At 36.6% G+C, this 22,955-nt stretch overlaps 1 protein-coding gene across 1 annotated transcript in view; it reads right to left on the reverse strand.

The window, feature by feature from the left end:
* The window catches only part of DIP-beta (Dpr-interacting protein beta), a 60,125-nt gene that overhangs the window by 24,665 nt on the left and 12,505 nt on the right, over positions 1-22,955 (reverse strand). The window contains exons 2-3 of the mRNA XM_036365813.2: positions 4,552-5,044; positions 2,760-2,923 (exon numbers count right to left, since the gene is read on the reverse strand). Coding sequence (XP_036221706.2) covers positions 2,760-2,923; positions 4,552-4,927 — 540 coding nt within the window. The 5' untranslated portion in view covers positions 4,928-5,044. The remainder of the gene's footprint in view (positions 1-2,759; positions 2,924-4,551; positions 5,045-22,955) is intronic.

Raw genomic sequence — 22,955 nt, forward strand, 5'->3', positions numbered from 1 at the left:
CCTAGATACATACACATACATACGGATTTTGTGGCATGCAGTCACGTACAACACATTTGTTGCACTTTTCATTTTTAGGCGTTGCATAGTTATAGGCGCCAAATGCAGGGACATCACAAAACTTGCTATGACAAACGTGTTTTTACTGTTAATTTTCGCACACAATCCAAAACGTCATTGAACTTTGATGTCAGCAGTAATCTAGCGCACTGGACTGTTTTGGGCTGCAGTTTCAAAATAAGGTCTTGTTTGCTTTTTTTACAAAGTGTTTCTGGAAATACAGTCACTGTTTACGTAACCTCGTGCAACGGTTGTGGGTCAAATACTCATTACTATACTGTATACTCGTATGTGTCTGCTATATGAGTTCATAAAAATATTTAGTGAAGCGGAATGACCTGGTTTTTGGAAAAATATAAATTTCATGAAGTGTTATTTTTAGTAGTTTAGTAGAATGCGTTCTTGCTGAAAAAATTTATGTTATTACAAGTACTATCGGGTGAAAAATTTTTTTTTGCTTTCATACATACCCTAGACAAGCCAATAATGAGAGGTATTATTCAACGTTGCCAGACAGGCGAAATTTATGTCTGTTTGCTATGAGTTGTTTAGTAGAGAAAGAATTTTTGCAGTCCAGTACAATTTACACAAGTTTCTAACAAGTGCGGTCGGATCATAACTTAGCATCGGTAACCGGTAGCGCCACTGTTGCTGAATCATATAGTCATTTCGTTTTGATCGCATGTAGAAAAGGTCGTGGCCGCGGATTTGAGAAAAGTACATAAAGAGTAATACGGGGTCGATGATTTGATCCTTGTTTTAGAAAGCAAATCCCGCAATGAACTCAAAAAATGCTTGGCTACCGTCAGAAATTGGTTTATCAAGCTCAGTTATTGACGAGTGATAACCAGGTGCCTCTAAAATGGCTAACATGCAGGATAACATGACATGTCTCCGTAATCTCTTTTTAACAGCTGCCGACTGAAGCTACGCAAGATATGTAAGGCTGTAGGCATCTTAAAAAAGCGCATGAAATATTCTTCATAAGAAAGTTTCAAATATTAAATGCAGTCATGGAACCACTTCACAGCAGTGTTTGACGCTCTTTTAGCGCAATGCAAAAGAGTACCCGCCTCATTTTGTGATCGTCGACGAAACATGTAACTTCTGGTATAGTTATCAGAGGCCAAGAAATAATCGAAACACTGGACTCTACTGCCAAACCAACGAAAGCGAAATTGTCCTATCAGCGCGAATGTTGATGGCCACCGTATTCCGGTATTCACAAGGTATAATCTACATCAATTATCAAGAAAAAGGGAAGAAACCGAACATCAGAGTTCTACTATGCTGAATTATTAGGCTGATTTGACGCCAAGTTGAAAAGAAGACCGACACATTTGGCATAAGAAAAAGTGCTTTTGATGGACCTTTTGATGGATCACACTTTCTGATAATACACCTCATATGGAAATTACAAAGTTTGGCAATGATTCGTCGTCATGTACGTGTCCGGGAATATTAGATATACATGCAGAGCTAAAGTTCACTGTCCTTTGGATTTTTGAGTCAGCGTTAAAGTAACTTGAATTTTTTCGACATATTCCATTTTAATAATCTCTGAACTTATTCTTATTTGGTATTTGAGGTATATTACCACGCAGTAGGGATGGTTGCATTTGCACAAATCCTTCAGATGGTATTTTGATACAAGTCAGCGTTGGGAACATTTAGTTAGAATTGGTTTGATTCCACTTTATCGTCAAACATGGCGTTTACTTTTCATACGACGAAGCGATATTACCGTACTAAATTTAAGTTACCATACAACTTGAAATACGCACCAGCAGGGTGTAAAAATTCTTACGTAACGTAAACTTAAAAATAAAACTTAAAATATTCCGTGTCGCTTGGAAACTTTTTTTTATAAATATGCTTGAGTGTTAGAGCGCGTCGCCTAAAGAAGAAACTTCGAACTAAACTAATATCGTGACCAAACTTTTTCTTATTATATTAGCATACAACCCTATATATTCCTTCAAGTGCAGAGAATTTCAGTTTCAACGCTCATCTGCCTTAAGAATAGTGGAATAGTTGATATAAAAAAAATTTAAAATTATAAATATTTCTTTATATGAAAATGAAAAAATATAACTAAATTTAAGTCGAAGCGAAATCGGCTTTTCTTAAAAGAAAAGATGCTCACTTTTGGAAAATAAATATATATAGTTATATTTTTAAAAATATTTTTATTTTACTAAATACATGTGTATTTTATATTGTAGTAGTTGTGGTTATTATCGTGAACTTGTGAAATTGAATCCAAAAGTAAATGTTAATTGTGCATTGGTGCGAATTTACGAACTGTGATTAACAGAAATCTAACAAGTGCTCAACACTTTCATCAATTTTGTGCGTTATTACCATAATTTAGTGCAATGGTGTGATTTTATTGTATTTGCATGTGAAAGTAAAAAGAGATTTCTATTCTCTCTTTGATATAATTATTCTTGTTATTGGCAACTACGTGATATCAAAGTAATTTGTATTTTATTTTGAAACTCTTTTTTTTTATAACTTTTTAAAGTTTACGAGTGCGCTGGTGCATTGAAACTTCTAATTGATTTATTTGTGCGTTTTTAAAAAAATAATAAAAAATATTTTTTAAAATATATCAAACAACGTAAATGGTGCTGTCAAAAACCAAATAAAAAAAATTAAAACGGATTTTTATACGCCGCTTCAAAACCGATACATACCCTGGCCGATGCGGAGTCGCCACTCACCCTGTGACCGCCAAGATTATTGACCACACACGTGAAGGTCGCATCGCGCCCCTGCGCTACGGTGACATTTTCCAGCGGGAAGACGAAATCCGGCTCGAATGCGCCCACTGTCGAGATTTGGTTGGAAATGGAAATATCTTCATTTCAATTGTTTGTTAGGTTGTTTGTGATTTTTAACGGTATTTTTTTTTTATTTATTTTTCGGTACAATTGCATTCGGTCGATTTTGCGTGAGTGTTGGAAGAGTGATGGAAAATGGTTGAAATGGTGTGGAGAGGGGAGGGGAGTTTGTTAAGTGAGTGCAATTTAGTTTCGTTTTTGTTTTGGTCAGTCGATTTGTGAATGGAAATGGGGCAAATCAATTTAAGCAGCATTTAAAAAATCGCGTAAAAAAGAAACAAATAGAACAAATTGAACAAAACGCACAATTATAATAATTCATTTCTGCAGTATTTTTCTTCAGTATATTTACATAATTATTATTAATTATAAATGAGATTATAATTCAATACATAAGTGAGTGCATAATTGAAATTGTTGTTGCAAATCAAATGTAGCAACATAAGAGAGACGCTAATGTTGTCAATCATCTGTTGTGCAACATAAAGACATATATAACATACATACACACATACACACAGAAAGCCACGCAGAGAGCATACAGGGTCTACAGGTTCCACAAGTTGCATAAAATATAACCAAAATATAACCCAATATTTCTTTGAAATATATATTTGAAATTGTTTCTGAAAACTATTTTCGACTCAATTTTGTTTCGCTTAAATGATAAGAATCAATTAGATTATAAAAAAAATATACTTGTATAAGCAATAAGATATTTATATTGATAGACGACCTAGCTATTCTAATATTATTAAAAAATCGTTTGCAACCTTATTGAAGATTTACATTTCCTTTTTTCTATATTTTTAGAGACATCATATAATTTTCATACAAATAATTTGGTCAACCATCATTGACACATCACATTACAAATATGGTGAGTGCTAATTATATTGTCTTATTTGATTATTGCAAGTGTCGAATAATATTTTCAAGTTGGGTAAATTACCAGACAATATTATTTTGTTTTTTCCTTCTCAAAGTACTAAAAAGGTTTCCAATTATAGAAAATAACCTCAACCTCAACATTATTGGATCAAAGTCGGATATTAGGTTTAGAATTTTTGATTAGCTGTCTGGTGTTCCCTTTATGGTTCTTAATAACCTGTGTTTATTAGAAATATTTCCATCTATACAACCTGTATAACATCTGATCAAATTTGAGTCGGACTGGTCCATTTAAACTGCACGTAAATTTGTATTTTTGATGTTCGTGTGAAGATCTCTGTCTGATGTCAATTAGTGTGTGTTTGGCAGCTGGTTGTTTACGACGTGAAAAATTTATCCAGCGATTTTTACTTTGGAAATAAATTGAAAATCGAGTTTGGCATGGCTTTTCTTGGTACTTCATATGAACTTGTGGAACGTTAAACGTTTCAGGCGAAAATTTGATAGTTATGAGTAAATATAAGTTAAAAGCTGGTAAAGTGTCAATTTTTCAAAGCTAGTCAATGTATGTGCTAAAATATTATCTTTATTAAGGTATTGGTTTTGAATAACCAACTATAATTAGACATAAAGTAATTAGCTCTCTATTTAATTAATTTCACTTCCTGTAGCTCCCCCATTTACACACAGGCACACACTTATACTATGAAATATATATATATTTATAACAGTTTGTAACAAAGAACCTACTCACCAATACAGTTGCAAATGAGAAAGGCAACCAACAGTTGCCACCGTACGGCTGCACATTGTTGCAGTGTTGTTGCTGTAATGACCAAATGCGCATTGAGTAGTCGCCGCATGCGGCGTCCAGTGGTGCACGTGGTTACTGAAGACGATGTGCGTTTGTGATAATAACGTTTTGTTGTTCTTGTCTGTGGCGTGCTTCTTGTGCACAAACTTTGCGGTCTAGCTCTTATCTCTGTAGGATTCCGGTGTGACTGTGTTCTTGTTGTAGCCGGTGGTGGGTTTGTTCGGTTTGATTTCGACAACTTTCCTATTAATGTTGTGACTGATGTGGACGCCACCTGGCGAGTGACAATTGTGGTTTCAATTGCGGTTGTCATCATGTTGATTTGCTTGACACTAATTCCATTGCTCGGTTAAATGTCTTTTAATTGTGTCACACGAATTAACTGAAGATAAGACCATTTTGTGTGTGAGACAGTGATGTGGGATTGATTTCGCTGGAAAGGGGAAGAAAAAGGTGAAATTTTATTCAATTTTGAGAAAACGATATTTAGACGTTCATATAGTATTTAACTTTCGATAACTCTCGATACAAGTGAGAATTGTAAGCAATAACATTTTGTTAAAAACCAATATTGTAAATAGGAAGAATTGATTGTGTGTTTGTATGAATTGAGTAGGCTTGACGGATTTGAAAAATTCGTTCACCGTTTAGAAGCTACATACACCATACTCAGCTATTATATTTACGTCACGATAAGTGTTCTTTTATTAAAAAAATAAAAAAATAATTTAAATACCGCTTCTGTAAAATCTATTTATTTATATTATATAGTATTAATCCTTATTAATCCTTATCAAAATAAATTACATTTCATATTCAAGCCTGATTCAATACCTTTCAATAACTTTTTTAATTAATCGATTCGGAAATTCCATTCTAAAGATATCAAGAATTTAAAAATTTAGGTATTAGGACTGGTTTGTATACATACATACAGATAATCAGACAAATGGAGACGGTTAAATCAACTCAGCTGATCATTTATGTATATATTTCATAGGGTTTCCGACGTTTCCTTCTGGGTGTTACAAACTTCGTGGCAAACTTGATATATCTTGTTCAGGGTATACAAATTAAAGCGTTCGTCTCCGAGTATTTACTCAAGCAAATTTGAAAAATATTTTTTTGAGAAAAGCTCGTTTAAAGATAAACTGATAGCGCTGATAGAACTTAGTGGCTACACTTTACAAGTCTGTAACTGCAAAAATATTTGAGATACTTGTCTTGTTCCTATAGTAATTTCCTTCATATATAGGACCTTAAGCTATAGTCATTTCGCTCACCCAGAACATGCAACATTTGCTGTGCTATTGAAGATATTAATTTGCCTCTAATTAAGGATTCTGGAGAAATTTCTTATTTAGTTCTTCCAATTTGTAACACTAGAAAACTCGTATAGCCCTTAAGAACATCAACTGTTTACCTGTTTTACATTAAAATGAAACCGGCAATCTTTGGATCATATTCTCAACAGTTTTACTGTCGGGCGGAACTCTGGACAAATAGCCGAACTCTTTCCAATTAGGAAACTCATTGCAAATGAGAACTGTTTCTTTTAGCTTAACATTACACTATCATAGGCAATGGCGAAAGCTCCCTCCCACTTATCTTATATATGCAACTAAGCAGGATTAACAAAAGTTAAAAAATGTTCCTGTTTTTTTCGTATTTGGGAAGAATTTTGAGCTTCCACGCTATTAAGATCTCCGAGTTATATTTACGAGTATATTGATACACTTAAGAAATTGTATCCTAAACTAAAACTTCTAGCTTTAAATACTGCTGATTCAGACGTCCTTCTTAGTTTATGTTGAAATGTGTGCACGTGTGTGTGAATATAAAGTTCCATTGAAAGTGCTGAAATGCAAACATATTTAACACCAGCACCGCTTATAAACTCAGCTGCATATATTCAATATACCTCAGGTAATTATGTGTGTGTGTACGCCGTTTGTGCAACACCGCGAATTTGATTAAAGCGTTGCACAAACCCGTCACCCCACGCAGAGCTTTTATGAGGTCTTTTATGTGCCACTGCAGCGTTTTGCGCTGAAAGGACACGCGCCGTATTTCTTCCGTAAATAGCAGTTACAAGTGTCTGCATATGTTCTCAAGCCCACACACACACACACACGCACATACGCTACTAAAGTGATACCAAACTGAATAAATGTATGTGTGTGAGAACACTCTTTTGCTTGCAGTCACATGACTTGGCGTGAAATCTACTGGCGAGCTGTGTACGTGCTCAAGGCACGTATATTTGTGTGTGTGGGCATACATGCATATCTTGCTACTTTTTATACTCTCGCAACCTGTTGCTACAGAGTATAATAGTTTTGTTCACCTAACGGTTGTTTGTATCACCTAAAACTAATCGAGTTAGATATAGGGTTATATATATATAAATGATCTGTGACTGTCTGTCCGTCCATCCGTCTGTCCGTCCGTCTGTCCGTCTGTCCGTCCGTCCGTGCAAGCTCTAACTTCAGTAAAAATTGAGATATCTTTATGAAACTTGGTAGACATGTTTCATGGTACCGTGAGACGGTTGGTATTGCAGAGGGGCGTAATCGGACCACTGCCACGCCCACAAAACGCCATTAATCAAAAACAAATAACTTGCCATAACTAAGCTCCGCAATAAGATACAAGACTGTTATTTGGTACACAGGATCACATTAGGGAGGGGCATCTGCAGTTAAAATTTTTTTTAAAAAAGTGGGCGTGGTCCCGCCTCTAATAGGTTTAATGTGCATATCTCCTAAACCGCTAATGCTATAATAACAAAATTCACTGGAAGCAAATATTTTTAGCACTTTTATTGACGGTGTGAAAATAGTTGAAATCGGGTGGCAACTCCGCCCACTCCCCATATAACGGTACTGTTAAAAACTACTAAAAGCGCGATAAATCAAGCACTAAACACGCCAGAGTCATTAAATTTTATCTCTGAGATGGTATGAGATGACTTTATAGGAACCGCGTTCAAAATTAGACAGTGGGCGTGGCACAGCCCACTTTTAGGTGAAAACCCATATCTTGAGATCTGCTTAACCGATTTCAACCAAATTCGGTGCATAACGTTCTTTTCATATTTCTATGTTATAGTGCGAAAATGGGCGAAAGCGGACTACAACCACGTCTACTTCCCATATAACACCATTTTCAATTCCATCTAATTCTTTCACTTTCCACTATGCATATCAAGCAACAATGATAATATCGGGGTAAAAGTTTGCGTGAATAATATGTTTAAAGTATGCCACCTTGTGGCCAAAAATTGTCTAAATCGAACCAAAACTGTTTAAGCCCCTAAGTACTAAATATGTGGACCCCAATGCCTATAGTTGACCTTCTACCGAAAATATCAGCCAATCCACAAAGAAATCTCAAACGAGTATACTATTTGACTTTGCGAGAGTATAAAATGTTCGGTTACATCCGAACTTAGCCCTTCCTTACTTGTTACTTTTAAGCTTGCAGCATTTTTGTTCGTTTCGTCCCGCATCCTCAAGCTCTCCGATTTTATTACGCCGCACATGTTCTGCCTGCCGCCTTTAACCAACCTGTCTGCTCCTGTTGTTTCCTGGCAACATGCCGCCTAGGTGGTCCATATACTAACCTACAACGAAGTATAAATGTTGTAGTGTGCACCTGTCGCATTCGCAGCACTCCATTGCCGGCACCTGACCGAGTTGTTGTTGTGGCCAGCTCTGTGTATTTGTATGCTCAGCGAAAAAGCCAGAACGCCTGTTCGTGTGTTGGATATAGCTATACATATGTATGTGTGTATATACATGTGGACATATGTGTATGCGTGTTGTTGGCTTTAGCAACTTTTTGCTCTGCTGGACTTGGCAACGCGGTTTTGCTTCTAATATATTGCACCTGCACAAAAGTTTAACCCACACTTCATCTCTCGCTCTCTCCCTTTCCCTCTGTTTTTCTCTATCACTAATGCATCAAGGTGCTGCAGGAATTTAATTATTAAATTGCAAAATATGCTTTCACGTTCGGCGAAGCACATCGACAGCGTCATTTAATAAAGTGAAAGCTTGGTATGCCAGTGCCAAATATTTCGATTTTATTTGATGCGACAAAGTTGAATGACATTTGCCTGGGCACATTTCTATATATCTGTAAACATATATGTATATGTTAGTTTGTTGGCATTGCAGCAATGTTGATGTATTACAGAGTTTCAAAAATGCATGAAAATCCTTATCTGTTTTATGTTATGTATTCACTCAATTTGCGGTTAAATCCTACTTTGTATGATTTGTTATTAATATACTCTTTAATATAACTTCGTCTGTTAAAGGAAGTATTTTATTCCAGCTGTTATACTCTTTACAAATAAAAACTATTCCTCACAGGAACTTTATTTTGATCGATCAGTTTGTATGGCAGCTAAATGTTATAGTGACTCGATCTTTTTTTTTTAGATATTGCACCTTTGCTGAGTCACGGTGTCGTAAGACAACTATTATACCTACCTACCGTTGCCTTAAAGAATAATACGTGCCAAATTTCGTGAAGATATCTCTTCAAATGAAAAAGTTTTCCATATTATTCCCATATCGGCGCTTCCGACAAATGAGCATTAGGTTCAATCGAGTTTTTGGAAATTATTACAAAAAAAAAAAAATTATTTAAAAAAATTCCTTTCCAAGTTTCAATTGACTTGAGATATCGTGATGATAGCATCGAAATGATACCATCGAAAAAAGTAGTTTTGAGAGAAACGCGTTTACAGTTTCGTTTTCCGCTCAAACCGGTTTAGTTGTCACGACACTAAAACGGCTATAATTTTGAAAATAATTCAAACTTTCCGAAATCCTTTTAAGGAAATATTTTTTAATATCTAAACTTATATAATTATAATTATATTAAATATATCGATTTTTCTTTTCAAATTTCCAGTTCCTTAAGTGGCAAATATTGCATATCGTGCTAAGTCATGAAGTAGAATACCAAACGGTTTTGCCGTGACCTTCTTGATTGTTAGACCGGGCATATCCTTCCAATTCATCCTGGTACGCCTTCTGACTTGACTGCTACTTCTTTTTTTTCAATTGTGATTGTAGTAAATAAGATATTGCGATATAGTGATCCTCTTCCTCTGCCTATAGATAGAGCAGTTCCCATCAGTTCAAAATTGGTTTTAAATGTCTTTATCGATTTATAAGAATATTGTTTGGTGGTCCACCTAAAATTTTAGAAATGCATGTTTAGTCAAAAAAGGATCCATATAAATAGAAAAAGCTGTAAAGACAAAAAATTATCGTTTCGTTTTTAGGAAGAGTAAGAAATTTTTGCTGTATTTGATTTTATCATTCGGCATCGATGGCAATACATCGATTTTAGCGATCTTACAACCTTTTCTTGGCTTCAAAAGGGCTTAGTATGGGAGAATATTTATTCATTGGGGCTAAATTTTTATCTAGCGAATATTTTCTTGAGGTCTGCGAATTGGAATAAGTCACTGAGGACCAATTCCGCCCAACCCAATGGATGCATAGTATTTAGTTCTAAGTTCAATATATGCAATTTTGGCTCGCTTCCATCTATTGAGACTCGATACAATGTTTGAATTGTGAGCTCGAGCTGCAACAACAATATTTTCAACATAATCCACACTTTGTGTTTAACCGTTATTCTACAAAAATATTTTCATTTATCTGCATAAATGAAAAACAAAATACTTGTTTCTGATTAAATCTAGAAGAATGCAATAGTTTAAATTGACAACATTTAAGAAAATACTGTATTTAATTATACGAATTACTGAGAGATATTAAAATTGTTGCCTACATTTTAGCGCGATAATAATGATGACAACTATGTCTTAACTGATAGTCAAACTTCACTGAAGTCAAACTTCACTGGACATTAACTTAGGGCTCTTAATAAACTCATATCGTTATAAACTTATTGCTGGTCGGTGGTGTTTTTGCATTTCGCAAAACGTAGAATTTTTTCATGTGATCAGGAAAAAATTTGCTCCTATTTGTATACTCATTATATTTGAAACTCTGCTAGCAAATTTGCTTGTAAGAAAAAAATGTAAGCTATTATCTATAGATATAATTGCTTCAGTGACTACGGTTCTCCATGTAATATAGAAACATTCAGTTGCATGAAAAGGCTACTTGGTACCACCATCCACATTCACTATCTCCTGTAAATTACAATTAACAAAAACTCACCGAAGCATTTCGTAAATGCATTTCTGCTGACTAGAGGTCCTATTAAGCCGAAAGGTATCTTGTTGCATTGAAGTAATGCTAGTGACTCTGCTTAGCTCTGCTTAGTCATAAACACAAAAAAAGTTGTATAAAGCAGAAGGATGATGTTTAAGAAGCACTAGACGTTATAGCCCAAAGCGATTTCTCATAAAACGTTGACGACCAGTAGGATAAACAAACTTACCGCTGACGCGAAATTTTCTTATTTTAGAGCATTTGTTATGCTCTCAATGTCAACAACACATACACATACGGATATATGGCGATGTCTGTGGACATTTATTTGTCGGTGTGTAAATATAAACAACATTAAAAATAGTCGCTGCCATATGAAAACCGTCAGCAATGAATGAGTGGAAGGAGGGACCACACAGCAAATAAACTCAATGGCATTTGCGCAAAGAGACTGCCTGCACACAAACCTTTGCACAAGGAGTAAATGCGGGTATAGTCGCGTTTTAAAGTGTTGTTTGCACTCTCGCATTGCATTGGCAGCGGTCTTACATTGCAAACGCTCTGGGAATGGAAATAAAAGCCAAAACAAAAAGGTTGACAGCAACGCAAGTAAACAATGCGATAGTTTTGTGGGGACAATACCATTATGCAATAACAAAAGTGGGGGAAACACTGTTGGAAGGTAGTTATTGTGTTGAAAAGTCGGAGCACAGTGGGCTCTTTAGACTAAAATTATTATAGACTTTGCTCCTTCGGAACTTGGAGAAATAGAAGCAAACGAGTTCTTATCAAAATACAAAGAAAAACATGTACAAAAAATAAAGTTTTTCCTTTGCGTGATCAATTCGCGGAAAACTGTCTTTTTTTCAAATTAATATGTATTCAATTGCGTTCATTGACGCGTACAATTTGGTCAGTTTTTTTCGATCTTCTTAATATGTCTCGTTGTGCCGTGAACTAAGAAAAATGAGTGCTCAGTATAAGAAACGTTGAAGCAGCCTTTCTAACGAGGCATCCTACAGATTCCAAATGGACCATTAAAACAAGTAAGGAAGGGCTAAGTTGGGATGTAACCGAAAATTTTTTACTCTTGACCGATATTTTCGGTACAAGGTCAACTATAGTCACTGGGGTTCACATATTCAGTACCTAGGGCTTGAACAGTTTTGGTTCAATTTAAACAATTTTTGGTCACAAGGTGGCATACTTTAAACGTATTATTCACGCAAGGTTTTAACCCGATATAATCATTGTTGCTTGATTTGCATACTGGAAAGTGAAAAAATCAAATACCGTTATATGGGGAGTGGGCGGAGTTGCCACCCGATTTCAACTATTTTTACACTGTAGGTAGAGGTTCTAAAAAAATTTGCTTCCAGTGAATTTTGTTATTATAGCTTTAGCGGTTTAGGAGATATGCACATTAAACCCATTAGGGGGCGGGACCATGCCCACTTTAAAAAAATTTAAACTGCAGATGCCCCTCCCTAATGTGATCCTGTCTACCAAATAACAATCTTGTATCTTGTTGTGGAGCTTAGTTATGGCAATTCGTTTTTGATTAATGGCGTTTTGTGGGCGTGGGAGTTGTCCGATTACATCCGTCTGCAATATCAACCGTCTTACGGCACCAAGAAACATATGTATCAAATTTCATAAAAATATCTCTATTTTTGCTCAAATTACAGCTTGCACAGACGGACGGACGGACAGACAGTCACTCGGATTTCAACTCGTCTCTTCATCCTGATCATTTATATATACATATATAACGCTATATCAAACTCGATTAGTTTTAGGTGATACAAACAACCGTTAGGTGAACAAAACTATTAAACTTGCATTGAGCAGAAGAAAACAACGACAGTGATTGGACCAATGTTGTATTTAAAGATGAGTCAACTCTGCTCTTGGAATTATGATTTTGAGCTGCTTCACCCCGAAAACTTGACAGCCGTTAGGATGACAAAAAAATTTAGTGAAGTCAGCTGAAATGTTTTACGGCAAAAATAGTCATGATTGGTACTATAAGAAGACAATGATCCGAAACATAGGCGCAGACTGTGTGCGGAGTGGAAGCAAGGAAACCATATTGTTTCTTTATATTGGCCATCAGAATCGCCAGACACCAATCCAGTAGAAAATGTTTGGGCTTTAATGAACGCCGATACTGAACATGCGAACTTTACTCTTTTAAATGTAAACTTTCCATTCTAAAATAAAATGGATGAGGCTAAATAGTATTAAAATTTTTTTTAGTCTACGAAAAGATGAAAGGAGGATTTTCATTTAAGAAAAACGTGAGTTTTTAAATAGGTTTCAATAGTTTCTGCAAGGCGGAGTACATTTCCGTTTGGATAGGTATTCTCATTATTCGGGGGTTCGTGCTCTTCTCAGATAGACTAATTTCACGAATGAACTTAACCATGTCTAAGGGCAATTATTATATTGATGTAGAGAAGAAGAGTAAATTGGCGCCAGTTTCGGCTTTTTAGGTGGGTGAATAAGAACCTCTCAACCAAGCTCCGTGAGTTTCTGGCGAGTCGCTATCGATGTGTGTGGCCTGGCGTAGTCTGTCTATTGGAAAAATAACTTATTTTTATTATACCTTATATATACATGATCTAGTTCATCTTGGATATGAATTTTCAATTCTACGACATTCCATTAAAATCGTTCCACTGCAAAACTGGGACTGCAAATATCGAAGGATGCACCGTCAGAAAGTAAACACACAAATGGAATTTCATCGCAATAAGTATGGAAAGAATAAAAAAAAAAGACAGCAGTCAGTGAAGAAAGTCAGCACTTGATCTTTTTTGCTTTTGTTTGTTTACCTACGAACCGTAGCATCGCGTCTCGTTGTACTTAAATGTCCCGTCGCGTGTTGCGTATTTTTGCGCTTTTCTTTGTTCTATGAATACGAACGGAATACTGTGCTGCATTTCTTTAATATTTATTATATAATACATACACGCACTTATTGTTGGCGCTGCCGCTATGTTAGCGTTATTGTCCGCTTGACAGCTGTGCATTTGTCTTCGAACGCAGAACGTGCCGCTATTTACATTTACACGTAATAAATTCCCAAACCGCACCCCGTGTCTTCTCGGAGTCATATCACTCGAAAGCAGGCAGAGTTGTGAGAGGCCAACAGGCAGCAATAACGGAATTTATTGAAGGAAGAGAGGGTAAATGTGAAGCTTGTTGTTGTTTTGCTTTTCGTCCACACAAGTTTTTGCAACACCATTTTCTTGGATATTTTTTTGAATGGTTGGACCATTACGATTATGCTTTCATAGAATCGACAAGTAGACGAGCCAAACTTGTCTGCCTGTCGCTGTGAGTAAGTCTGGCTCTTAAGGCTACATATGTGTCTTATAATTTTCGAAGTCAGCCAATACTTGTGTAGTCCGGTTCACCACTTCTCAACTAAATCTTCTTCTACCCACTGCTTCTCCATCGCTTCGCTTCTTCACTGCCAACAGACTGTGTAGTCTTCTTTCGGTGTCCTTGCCATTTTGGCTCTTATCTGATCCGCACAACGTGTTGCATTTTATTTATTTTATTGCCACGATTTTGTTCGTGTTTACACTGCTTCGTGCTCGGTTGCCATTTTCTTTCTGTTTGTCTTAGAATTCTTAGAAGCTCGCGCGCAATGTTTGTTGCACTGTGGCGGCTGGGTCGTTAGGTCGCTGTAGCCTTTCTGTAATTTTTTATATGCTTTGGGCGACCTCTCTCGTGCTTCCTTCACCACTCCACACTCCGTTCGCTTTGGTTCTTTTCGGTTTTGCAGTGAAATTGATTCTGCAGCACGTAACGTCGTTAGATATCAGCGAAGCGATAAGTTCGAAAATGAAATTGAGGTATTTATTTGCTCACTTATTGGCTGCGCACGCAGTTGCAGAATAGAAATGTGTGACTTCTTTGCACGCGACCGAGCTTGGCTTGTGCCACTTTACTGTGTCTTTTTTTACGGTTTTTTTTTCTGCTTTCGTTTATCAACTTTGCTTTGCTTGGCACGGAAATCACCGTTGATGTCGGTCAACTGGCTTGTAGACTCCACTAAAAGCGGAAAACTAATTTAAGAAAATCATTGTGGAATAAACATTGGCATTGAAAGCCTTTGGAACGTGCACTTAAAGGATAAGCTTTTAAGCTCAACTATCAACACTTTTTGTATTAGCCGTATTAAAGTGTTACGTAAACGGACTTAAGCAATTTAAGAATGAGTTGAATGTGAAGAATCATATCAGATTGAAGTTAAAAGAGTTGTCTATTAAATTTTAGTTACTATTTTCTTTAGGTAATATCGAGTATTAGTAGTCGAGCTAATAGTTTTAAATCAGCTCCTTTCTATGAATCAGCAGCGTCTTTAAATATCATAAAACTTTTGCTACAAATATCGGTTGTGTTTGTAAATAAATATCATTCAAGTAAAAGCCTTAGTAGCAATCGATAGATCTACTGTAATTTAGGACAAGAGTATCTTGGTTCAGCTAACTGTCTGTGTCCAAAGTATATCAGCTCGCGGAAGGTAGCTAAAGAACAGTGACTTAAAGAAAAGCCAACTCTTCTGACGTAAAATAGATTTAGCACAAAATTTAAATGCTTAAGTCGTATCTTAAGCTCTAACCATTTAAGCCTGTGTTTCAAACTACTGAAGGTGCAATAGATGATGTCAGTAATGTTAAGTTCGGTGGTTAAAATTATTTATAATGAATGTGTCACTGCACATTTTCAACGACCTTTCATATATCCTAAACTAACTTACAGATCGAAACTATTGTACTAAACATTTTTCAGCCCGGAAAATTGGTTTGTTTTGAGTATGAGTTGTTCTACTACCATATATGTGATGGGAAAGAACAACAAAAAAAATAGAGATACTGATAAAATTTATGCAACATTCCAAAAACTCAAAAGTGGTGCCTAAAAGGTTATTAACACAGAACCCTGTCTGTCAATGAGACATTAACCTGTTAGAACTCCTACTAGAGTTCTTATGTCATTCCTTCTGAATTTCAATCGCCGGCGTGTGCGGCCCTCATTCCATTTACGTCAATGCTTGCGTGTTGAACACGACGGGGACTATTTTACTATTTTCATCGGGGCTCAGCTATATCAACAAGTATAACATATTTGTTGATTAAATATCTACAAGTACACGATGTTTGCAACACCGAAAAGGAAAACGTCGGAGAACCTGTAAAATATATATATTAGGCAAAGTAAAAAGTTCGTTCGGTTTTTTATTGATTTTTTAAAAGATGATAACTTTGTGTACATTTGTCCAATTTAAGTCAAATATGCGCCGTTTTGTTCGTAAATTTGTTGCCAACGAGATGATAACTTCATTATACCCCTCTCGTAGAAGACTGCGTCCCTATTGCCCAAAAACTCGGAGAGCCAATTTGGCCTCTCTTGAGGCCAACTTCTCACAATTAAGCGCGTTCGCCATGCACAGGAAAAGATGGTAATCACTTGGTGCCAGGTCCGGACTATAAGGTGGGTGCATTAGAACCTCCCATCCGAGTTCCAGGAGCTTTTGGCGAGTCACTAAAGACGTGTGTGGCCTGGCGTTGTCCTGATGGAACACAATTCGGCCTCTGTTGATCAAAGATGGCCTCGTCTGGATGAGTGCTGCCTTCAAGAGGTCCAGTTGTTGGCAGTAGAGGGCCGAATTGAGCGTTTGGCTATAGGGGAGCAGCTCGTAGTAGATGATTCCTTGCCCATCCCGCCAAACACACAGCAAAACCTTCCTAGTCGTCAATCAGCTCTTGGCGACCATCTGGGCCGCTTCTCCGAGCTTTGACCACGACCGTTTGCGCTCGATGTTGTCATAAGTGACCCATTTTTCATCGCCAGTCACAATCCGCTTCAGAAACGGGTCGATTTTGTTGCGATTCTGCAGCGATTGCAGATGGAAATTCGGTACATCATGTTTTTTGCGTTAGTTCGTGTGACACCCAAAAATCGAGCTCCTTTTTGAATCCAAGGTCATGCAAATGGCTCCAAGCGGTTTTCTGGCTTATTTTTAGTTCCTCGGCAATTAAATAAGTGCTCACGTGACGGTCTGTTTCCACTATTTTAATGATTTTATCGCAATTTTCGACGACAGGCCCCCCGACGCGTGGTGCATCTTTGACATCGAAATTACCGGAACGGAACCTAGCAAATCACTTTTGTGCTACACGTTCGTTTACAGTATCGGGCCCATAAACTAAATTAATGTTTTCAGCCGCTTTGGCTGCTTTTTCGCTTTGATCGAAGAAAAATTGTAAAATATAGCGAATTTTCTCTTTGCTGGTGTCCATCTTTGACGAGCGCTCACAACGAACTGAGTAAATCAATCGAAAAACTGTCAAAGACAAACTTAGCGCGAATAAACACGTTTTCAGCGCCGTATGACATGATGCGACACGTAACACTAGTACTATGGACAATAACGCCATCTCTTAGATAAAAACCGAACGAATTTTTTACTTGACCTAATGTTTAAGTGATCAACATAAAGATCTGAGTCGATTAAGCTATTCTTAGTTTTTGAGATATCGATCTGAAACTTTGCATACGTCCTTTTCTCTCCAATAAGTTGCCCGCCGATATCGGACCACTACACTACACTACCGCTACGAAGATAGCTGTGATACAAACTGACTGTTTGAGAAGATATCTTTACGAAATGTGGCAAGGTTTTCTGTCAAAGACATCGCTATAATCTCCAAACATATTTTCGAGATCGGATCACTAAACTGACTAATCAAAATTAAGCCTTTGTATGGAAGCTTATTTATTTTTGAAATGTATTTTAACTTCGGTGCAGACGAAATTAACATTTTTTCTTTATTAATTATCTTCGGTGCAACCCTAAGACTCTATAGTGATTTCATTGCCGCTTCGCTATCTGTATATATAAATATATTTCTCGTTGTATGCACACTTTTATTAGAACAAGAAGGCTTTCTGTAATTGCTGTGATCCCGCTTGGTAGACGCTGTAGTGATCTGGTAGTTGGGCGGTGATTCTGGTATCTAAATTTGAGGAAAATATACCTACTTCCACTCGATTATTCTGTTTTTGGACCCTTACGTATAGATACTTTTGCTCTGTGTCTTTGTTCACCTTACTGCTCTCAGGAAGGAAAGGATATATAGGAGACCAAATTTAAGTTAAATTCTATTGGATAGAAACGGGAACTTGCTATATATCTTAGAACGTCGTTTATAACAGGTGAGGTTTCCCTCAGTCTAAGTGGCGATTTCGCTGTCAGTTGCTTACAAAACAAGTCTGTGGGCAGTAACTAGAAAAACCGTCCTGTATTTCTTGACTCGTTTGTTTGCAAGATTTTTATTGTTATAACGTAGGTCTCGCTGGAAAACAGAAATTGAAAGATCGGCGAAATGCTTGTAATTTATTTTTGGTAGCTAGGTTCTTAGCTTTTTGAATCTATCCTAGACTAAATTAAAAGTTTATCTGTTGGCTTTAATTTTAATTGTTATTGAGGTTGAAATTTGCTTTTTTTCCTTGGCTGAGAGTGCTATTAAGTGCATTTCACTGATATTTTTCATTTGCCAAGCTTTAAGCTCTCATTTCATTACTATTTTACTAAGTTGAGAATTTAAGATAATTTTCCTTAGAAATTTTTACTCAGACACTACAACAAAGTTATACACTTATAATTAATTGATATTTTCTGAAGAATGATGTTATCTATTTTCTAGTATTTACATTAAACTTCTTAGTACTGTTGGATATGAGAAGCTTGTTTAGCTTTGCTAATCCTATACACATTTCTCAACTTTGCACTTCATAAAATTAAATTCAGTATTTGATAAGCTTAAAATTATCTACATGCACCAGTGCATATTCCAATATAGGTGTGTGTCTAACACATGTACATATACATATAAGCAGCAATCGCTACAATAATAACAACAATGTGAAATTTATATTGGATAATGTGACTTGACGGCAAATAAAGCAAAAACCAAAACTATGTAAAAGCAGTCAACCCTTTTCTTGCAAAACTGCAAAAGGACAGTATGGACATTCTCGTACATACACACACACACACACACATTCTTATACATTTACATATACGCACGCCCACGCTTCAGTGTGGGCTTATCCCGGGCTAGGGCTTTGGGGCAAGTGGTGTGTTTTCAATGTAGTTGCTGTCGTTCGGGCTGTTGATCTTTTATCCTCTGACCTGCTGGAAATGGGAGCATGCAATTTTAAATATGATGCGACAACACCAAAGGGGAGGGGGATGCCCACACATACATACATACACTTGTAGCCCTAATATAAGCCAGTATGTATGCATGTGAGCTGTGCGAGCACATTTTGCGACTGTCAACAGCAAATACGCTCTTATATAAGCGTGGATGCTTCCTCGCTCCCGCTTGCGCTGTCACTAATGCCGTCAGCAAGCGAAATCGAACAATTCCGCCATTTGCCATATTAATTCGAAAAGGAATGCGGGCGAAATTGTTGCAGTAGTCCATGAATACTCCCATATACACTACTTTTGTACGAAAATATTTAAATATGCATATGCAAATGTATGTGTGCGTATGTGGCTTTGTATTTACATATGTACATACTTTTTTTGCATATCCCCTCCAGCCCAGCGACAAGCAAAAGGATTTTCGGATTATTTAAACAATATTTGCGCATCGGAGAGCGACTTTTAGTATATGAGAGTGTGTGTATGTGTGCGTGCTTCAAAATATGTTGTATGTCAACCGAAATTAAAATACAAAAGACATATATTGCTGTAGCGTAAAATTGAGCAGTAATTTCACATTGATTTTACACATGTTCTTTCGAATAATTTAATAGATATATGTATATGTTTTTACTGACAGTTGGAGGGAAGATATTTAAAATTGATATTAGAAATATTTCTGGGCTTCTATAACAATTTGTACTGACTTTACGGGGCATGCACCTAGTGTGAAAATTTTGCCTGCATTTCGTCAATATTATTATTTTTTTATTTTTATATTCAACCCTAGGTCAAGTTACATGCACGTAAAAGACCGGAATCAATGCAGGAGTGGAGAGAGGACCTTTTTTTAGCCTCATCAGAGATCGCTTGTAACTCGAAAAATATTTAATTTTTTCTTTAAAAATTTTACTACATGTTAAAATCTTTATAGCTATACTCTTAAATGTTTACGCAACTACCAACGTTTTCTGTTTTTTAATTTTCAAAAATTGCCATTTTTAGACTGTCACAATAGATGTGCGCCTTAATTAACTTATAAATTGTATTGTTAGTATGAATATTAATTTTTTAACTCTAAATGCCAGTACATTTGGTAGTTTTTTGTGGTAAAAATAGAAGAGTTAAAAGTAATCGATAAACAAAAAATTATTACTTTTTATACCCTGAACAAGTTCTATTAAGTTAGCCACGATACTTGTAAGATCTATAAGCAAATATCGGATACGATATAAACTATATTTGCATATAACTGATCAGCTTCACATGCTGAGTCGATTAAGTCATGTGCGTCTATATATATGCGCACATGAAATGTAGCACAGTCATTTTCTCTTCAAGAAGCTGCTCCTTTGTTGGAACCGCCGATGTTGGACCATTTTAGAGTCAAGTCCTTGTATGAAAATTTTTTTATTTCATTTATTAAATCGGAAAACTACAGCATATAGCTGCCATACAACTTATCGGTCAAACTAAAGTCCTTTTATAGAAAACTTGTTTATTTGACAATTTATTTTCACGAAATTTGGCTATTATCCAGGTATCGCTACAATCTCCGAAGACATTGTTCAGAGCGTACCACTTAAGCTTAACTTAGCATAGTGATCTTTACATCGTTCCAGGTGATATTTGCATCGGAAAATTTCTGCAATACTAACCTTCTCCATGTGAATTTTGGTTTTCCTCAACTACTTTTTCTATACTTGCTCTCTGAGACATCTACTGAACATCTTGTATTTGTGGTGTGGGTGAAATAAGTACAAGATTTCCACAACGTATTACTTTAGAACAGGTTTAAAAATGGCTCCAAGTGCGAATGCTGTTATAAAGAAATTTTTTTTTCGTTAGGCTGCCTAATTTTTCATTTCCAATTTCTGTCAAATGCTATATAAGCAATGAATGCAGCTGTACATTTTATCGTGCTTCAGGGACATGTATATCAACATAATAAAAAACATTTAGACTTGTACTCTTCAAACCCGAGAAATTTGAATTTTAATATTCTCGTTATTTTTTGAACATACCTTAAACATTTCCCGTTATCAGAGAAACATAGTGAAGTCAACAAAGGAGCGCATTTTTCAAAGAATTCGGTTAATGATCTCCTAATTTCAAATTTTGTATAAAAACCGTTGCTGTACTGAGTTTTAAAAAATATTTCGGGAGAAAACCGCCAGATTTTTGGAGCTTTGCCGTGAGCCAATTTTTTTATCAAACAATAATATTGTTTGGAGAAAAACTATAATAACCCTTTGAGTGGAAATGACGAGTGTCACCCGCAAACATTTTCTGTGCCAAATTGACGGCCAATGCCATATATTTAAATGCTTCAAAAGTGGTAGTAGTAAATTTATGGAACTTAAAAACAACTGTTATGATATTTTTACATTATCTTGGTTTTCTTTTTATCTCAAATTATTGCACTGTAGATAACGGTACTAGGCATTTTGTAAAAGAAAACAATTGTAATTTTTTCCTTTTTCAGTTATTTAGTGGGCTTAGAGTACTGTAGTTTCAAAGGAACCGCCTTTCCATATATATAAGGTTGGCCGTTATTTCCCTTCCGCTTTTTTGTCTTTTGAATTTCGCGGCTATGTACAAAGCGCTACAGAGCTCGTATCTGGCAACACTATACATAATTTGAAAGGTCTTGACATAACCTACAAAACAACGCTATGCATGATTAGTTTGGATATTGCGTTCAACAGTTATAGACGTGTAAACATGGAGTTCACTAACGCCGAAATTCGCGCTATTTTAAAGTTTTCCTTCGTTAAAGGCAAATCCGCTAGAGAAACGTTCCGTGAGATTAATGGTGTTTTGGGGGATGGTACTCTATCACTTCGAACCGCGGAGGAATGGTTTCGACGATTCAGAGCCGGTGAAAACGACACCATGGATAAGCCAGCAGGCGGAAGACCTGTGACGACAAATACCGATCAAATCATGGAATACATCGAGTTAGACCGGCATATGGCATCTCGTGATATCGCCCAGGAGATGGGAGTTAGTCACCAAACCATTTTGAACCATCTGCAGAAGGCTGGATACAAAAAAAAGTTTGATATTTGGGTGCCGCATAATTTGACGCAAAAAACCTTCTGGACCGAATCAACGCCTGCGATATGCTGCTGAAACGGAACGAACTCGTCCCATTCTTGAAGCGGATGGTGACTGGCGACGAAAAATGGATCACATACGACAATATCAAGCGAAAACGGTCGTGGTCGAAGGCCGGTGAATCGTCCCAAACAGTGGCCAAGCCGGGATTGACGGCCAGGAAGGTTTTGCTGTGTGTTTGGTGGTATTGGAAGGGAATCATCCACTATGAGCTGCTCCCATATGGCCAGACGCTTAATTCTACCATCTACTGCGAACAACTGGACCGCTTGAAGCAGGCGATCGACCAGAAGGGTCCAGAATTGGCCAACAGGAAGGGTGTAGTGTTCCACCAGAACAACGCCAGACTACACACTTCGTTGATGACTCGTCAGAAGCTACGGGAGCTCGGATGGGAGGTTTTATCGCATCCACCATATAGCCCGGACGTAGCGCCAAGTGATTACCACCTGTTCCTGTCCATGGCGAATGCCCTTGGTGGTGTGAAGTTGAACGCAAAAGAGGCTTGTGAAAAGTGGCTGTCCGAATTCTTCGCAAAAACGGCGCATATTTTAACTAAATCCGATCACTTTTTATAAAGCATTGAATAAAGAGCAAAAAAGCGGAAGGGAGATATATGACAACCTTATATTTTACTAAAAATGGAATAAGATCCATATTTTTAGAAATATATTCAATAAAATTTTAAATATTTTATATTTATATTCTGATAACCCCAGCACAGAGCTGCATTAAAATTAAATAGTCTCCTCACCCATGTTTCTTTGAAATTAAATCGTAAGGCA

The sequence above is a fragment of the Bactrocera oleae genome, chromosome 5, assembly GCF_042242935.1.
Source record: "Bactrocera oleae isolate idBacOlea1 chromosome 5, idBacOlea1, whole genome shotgun sequence".
Lineage (NCBI taxonomy): Eukaryota > Metazoa > Arthropoda > Insecta > Diptera > Tephritidae > Bactrocera > Bactrocera oleae.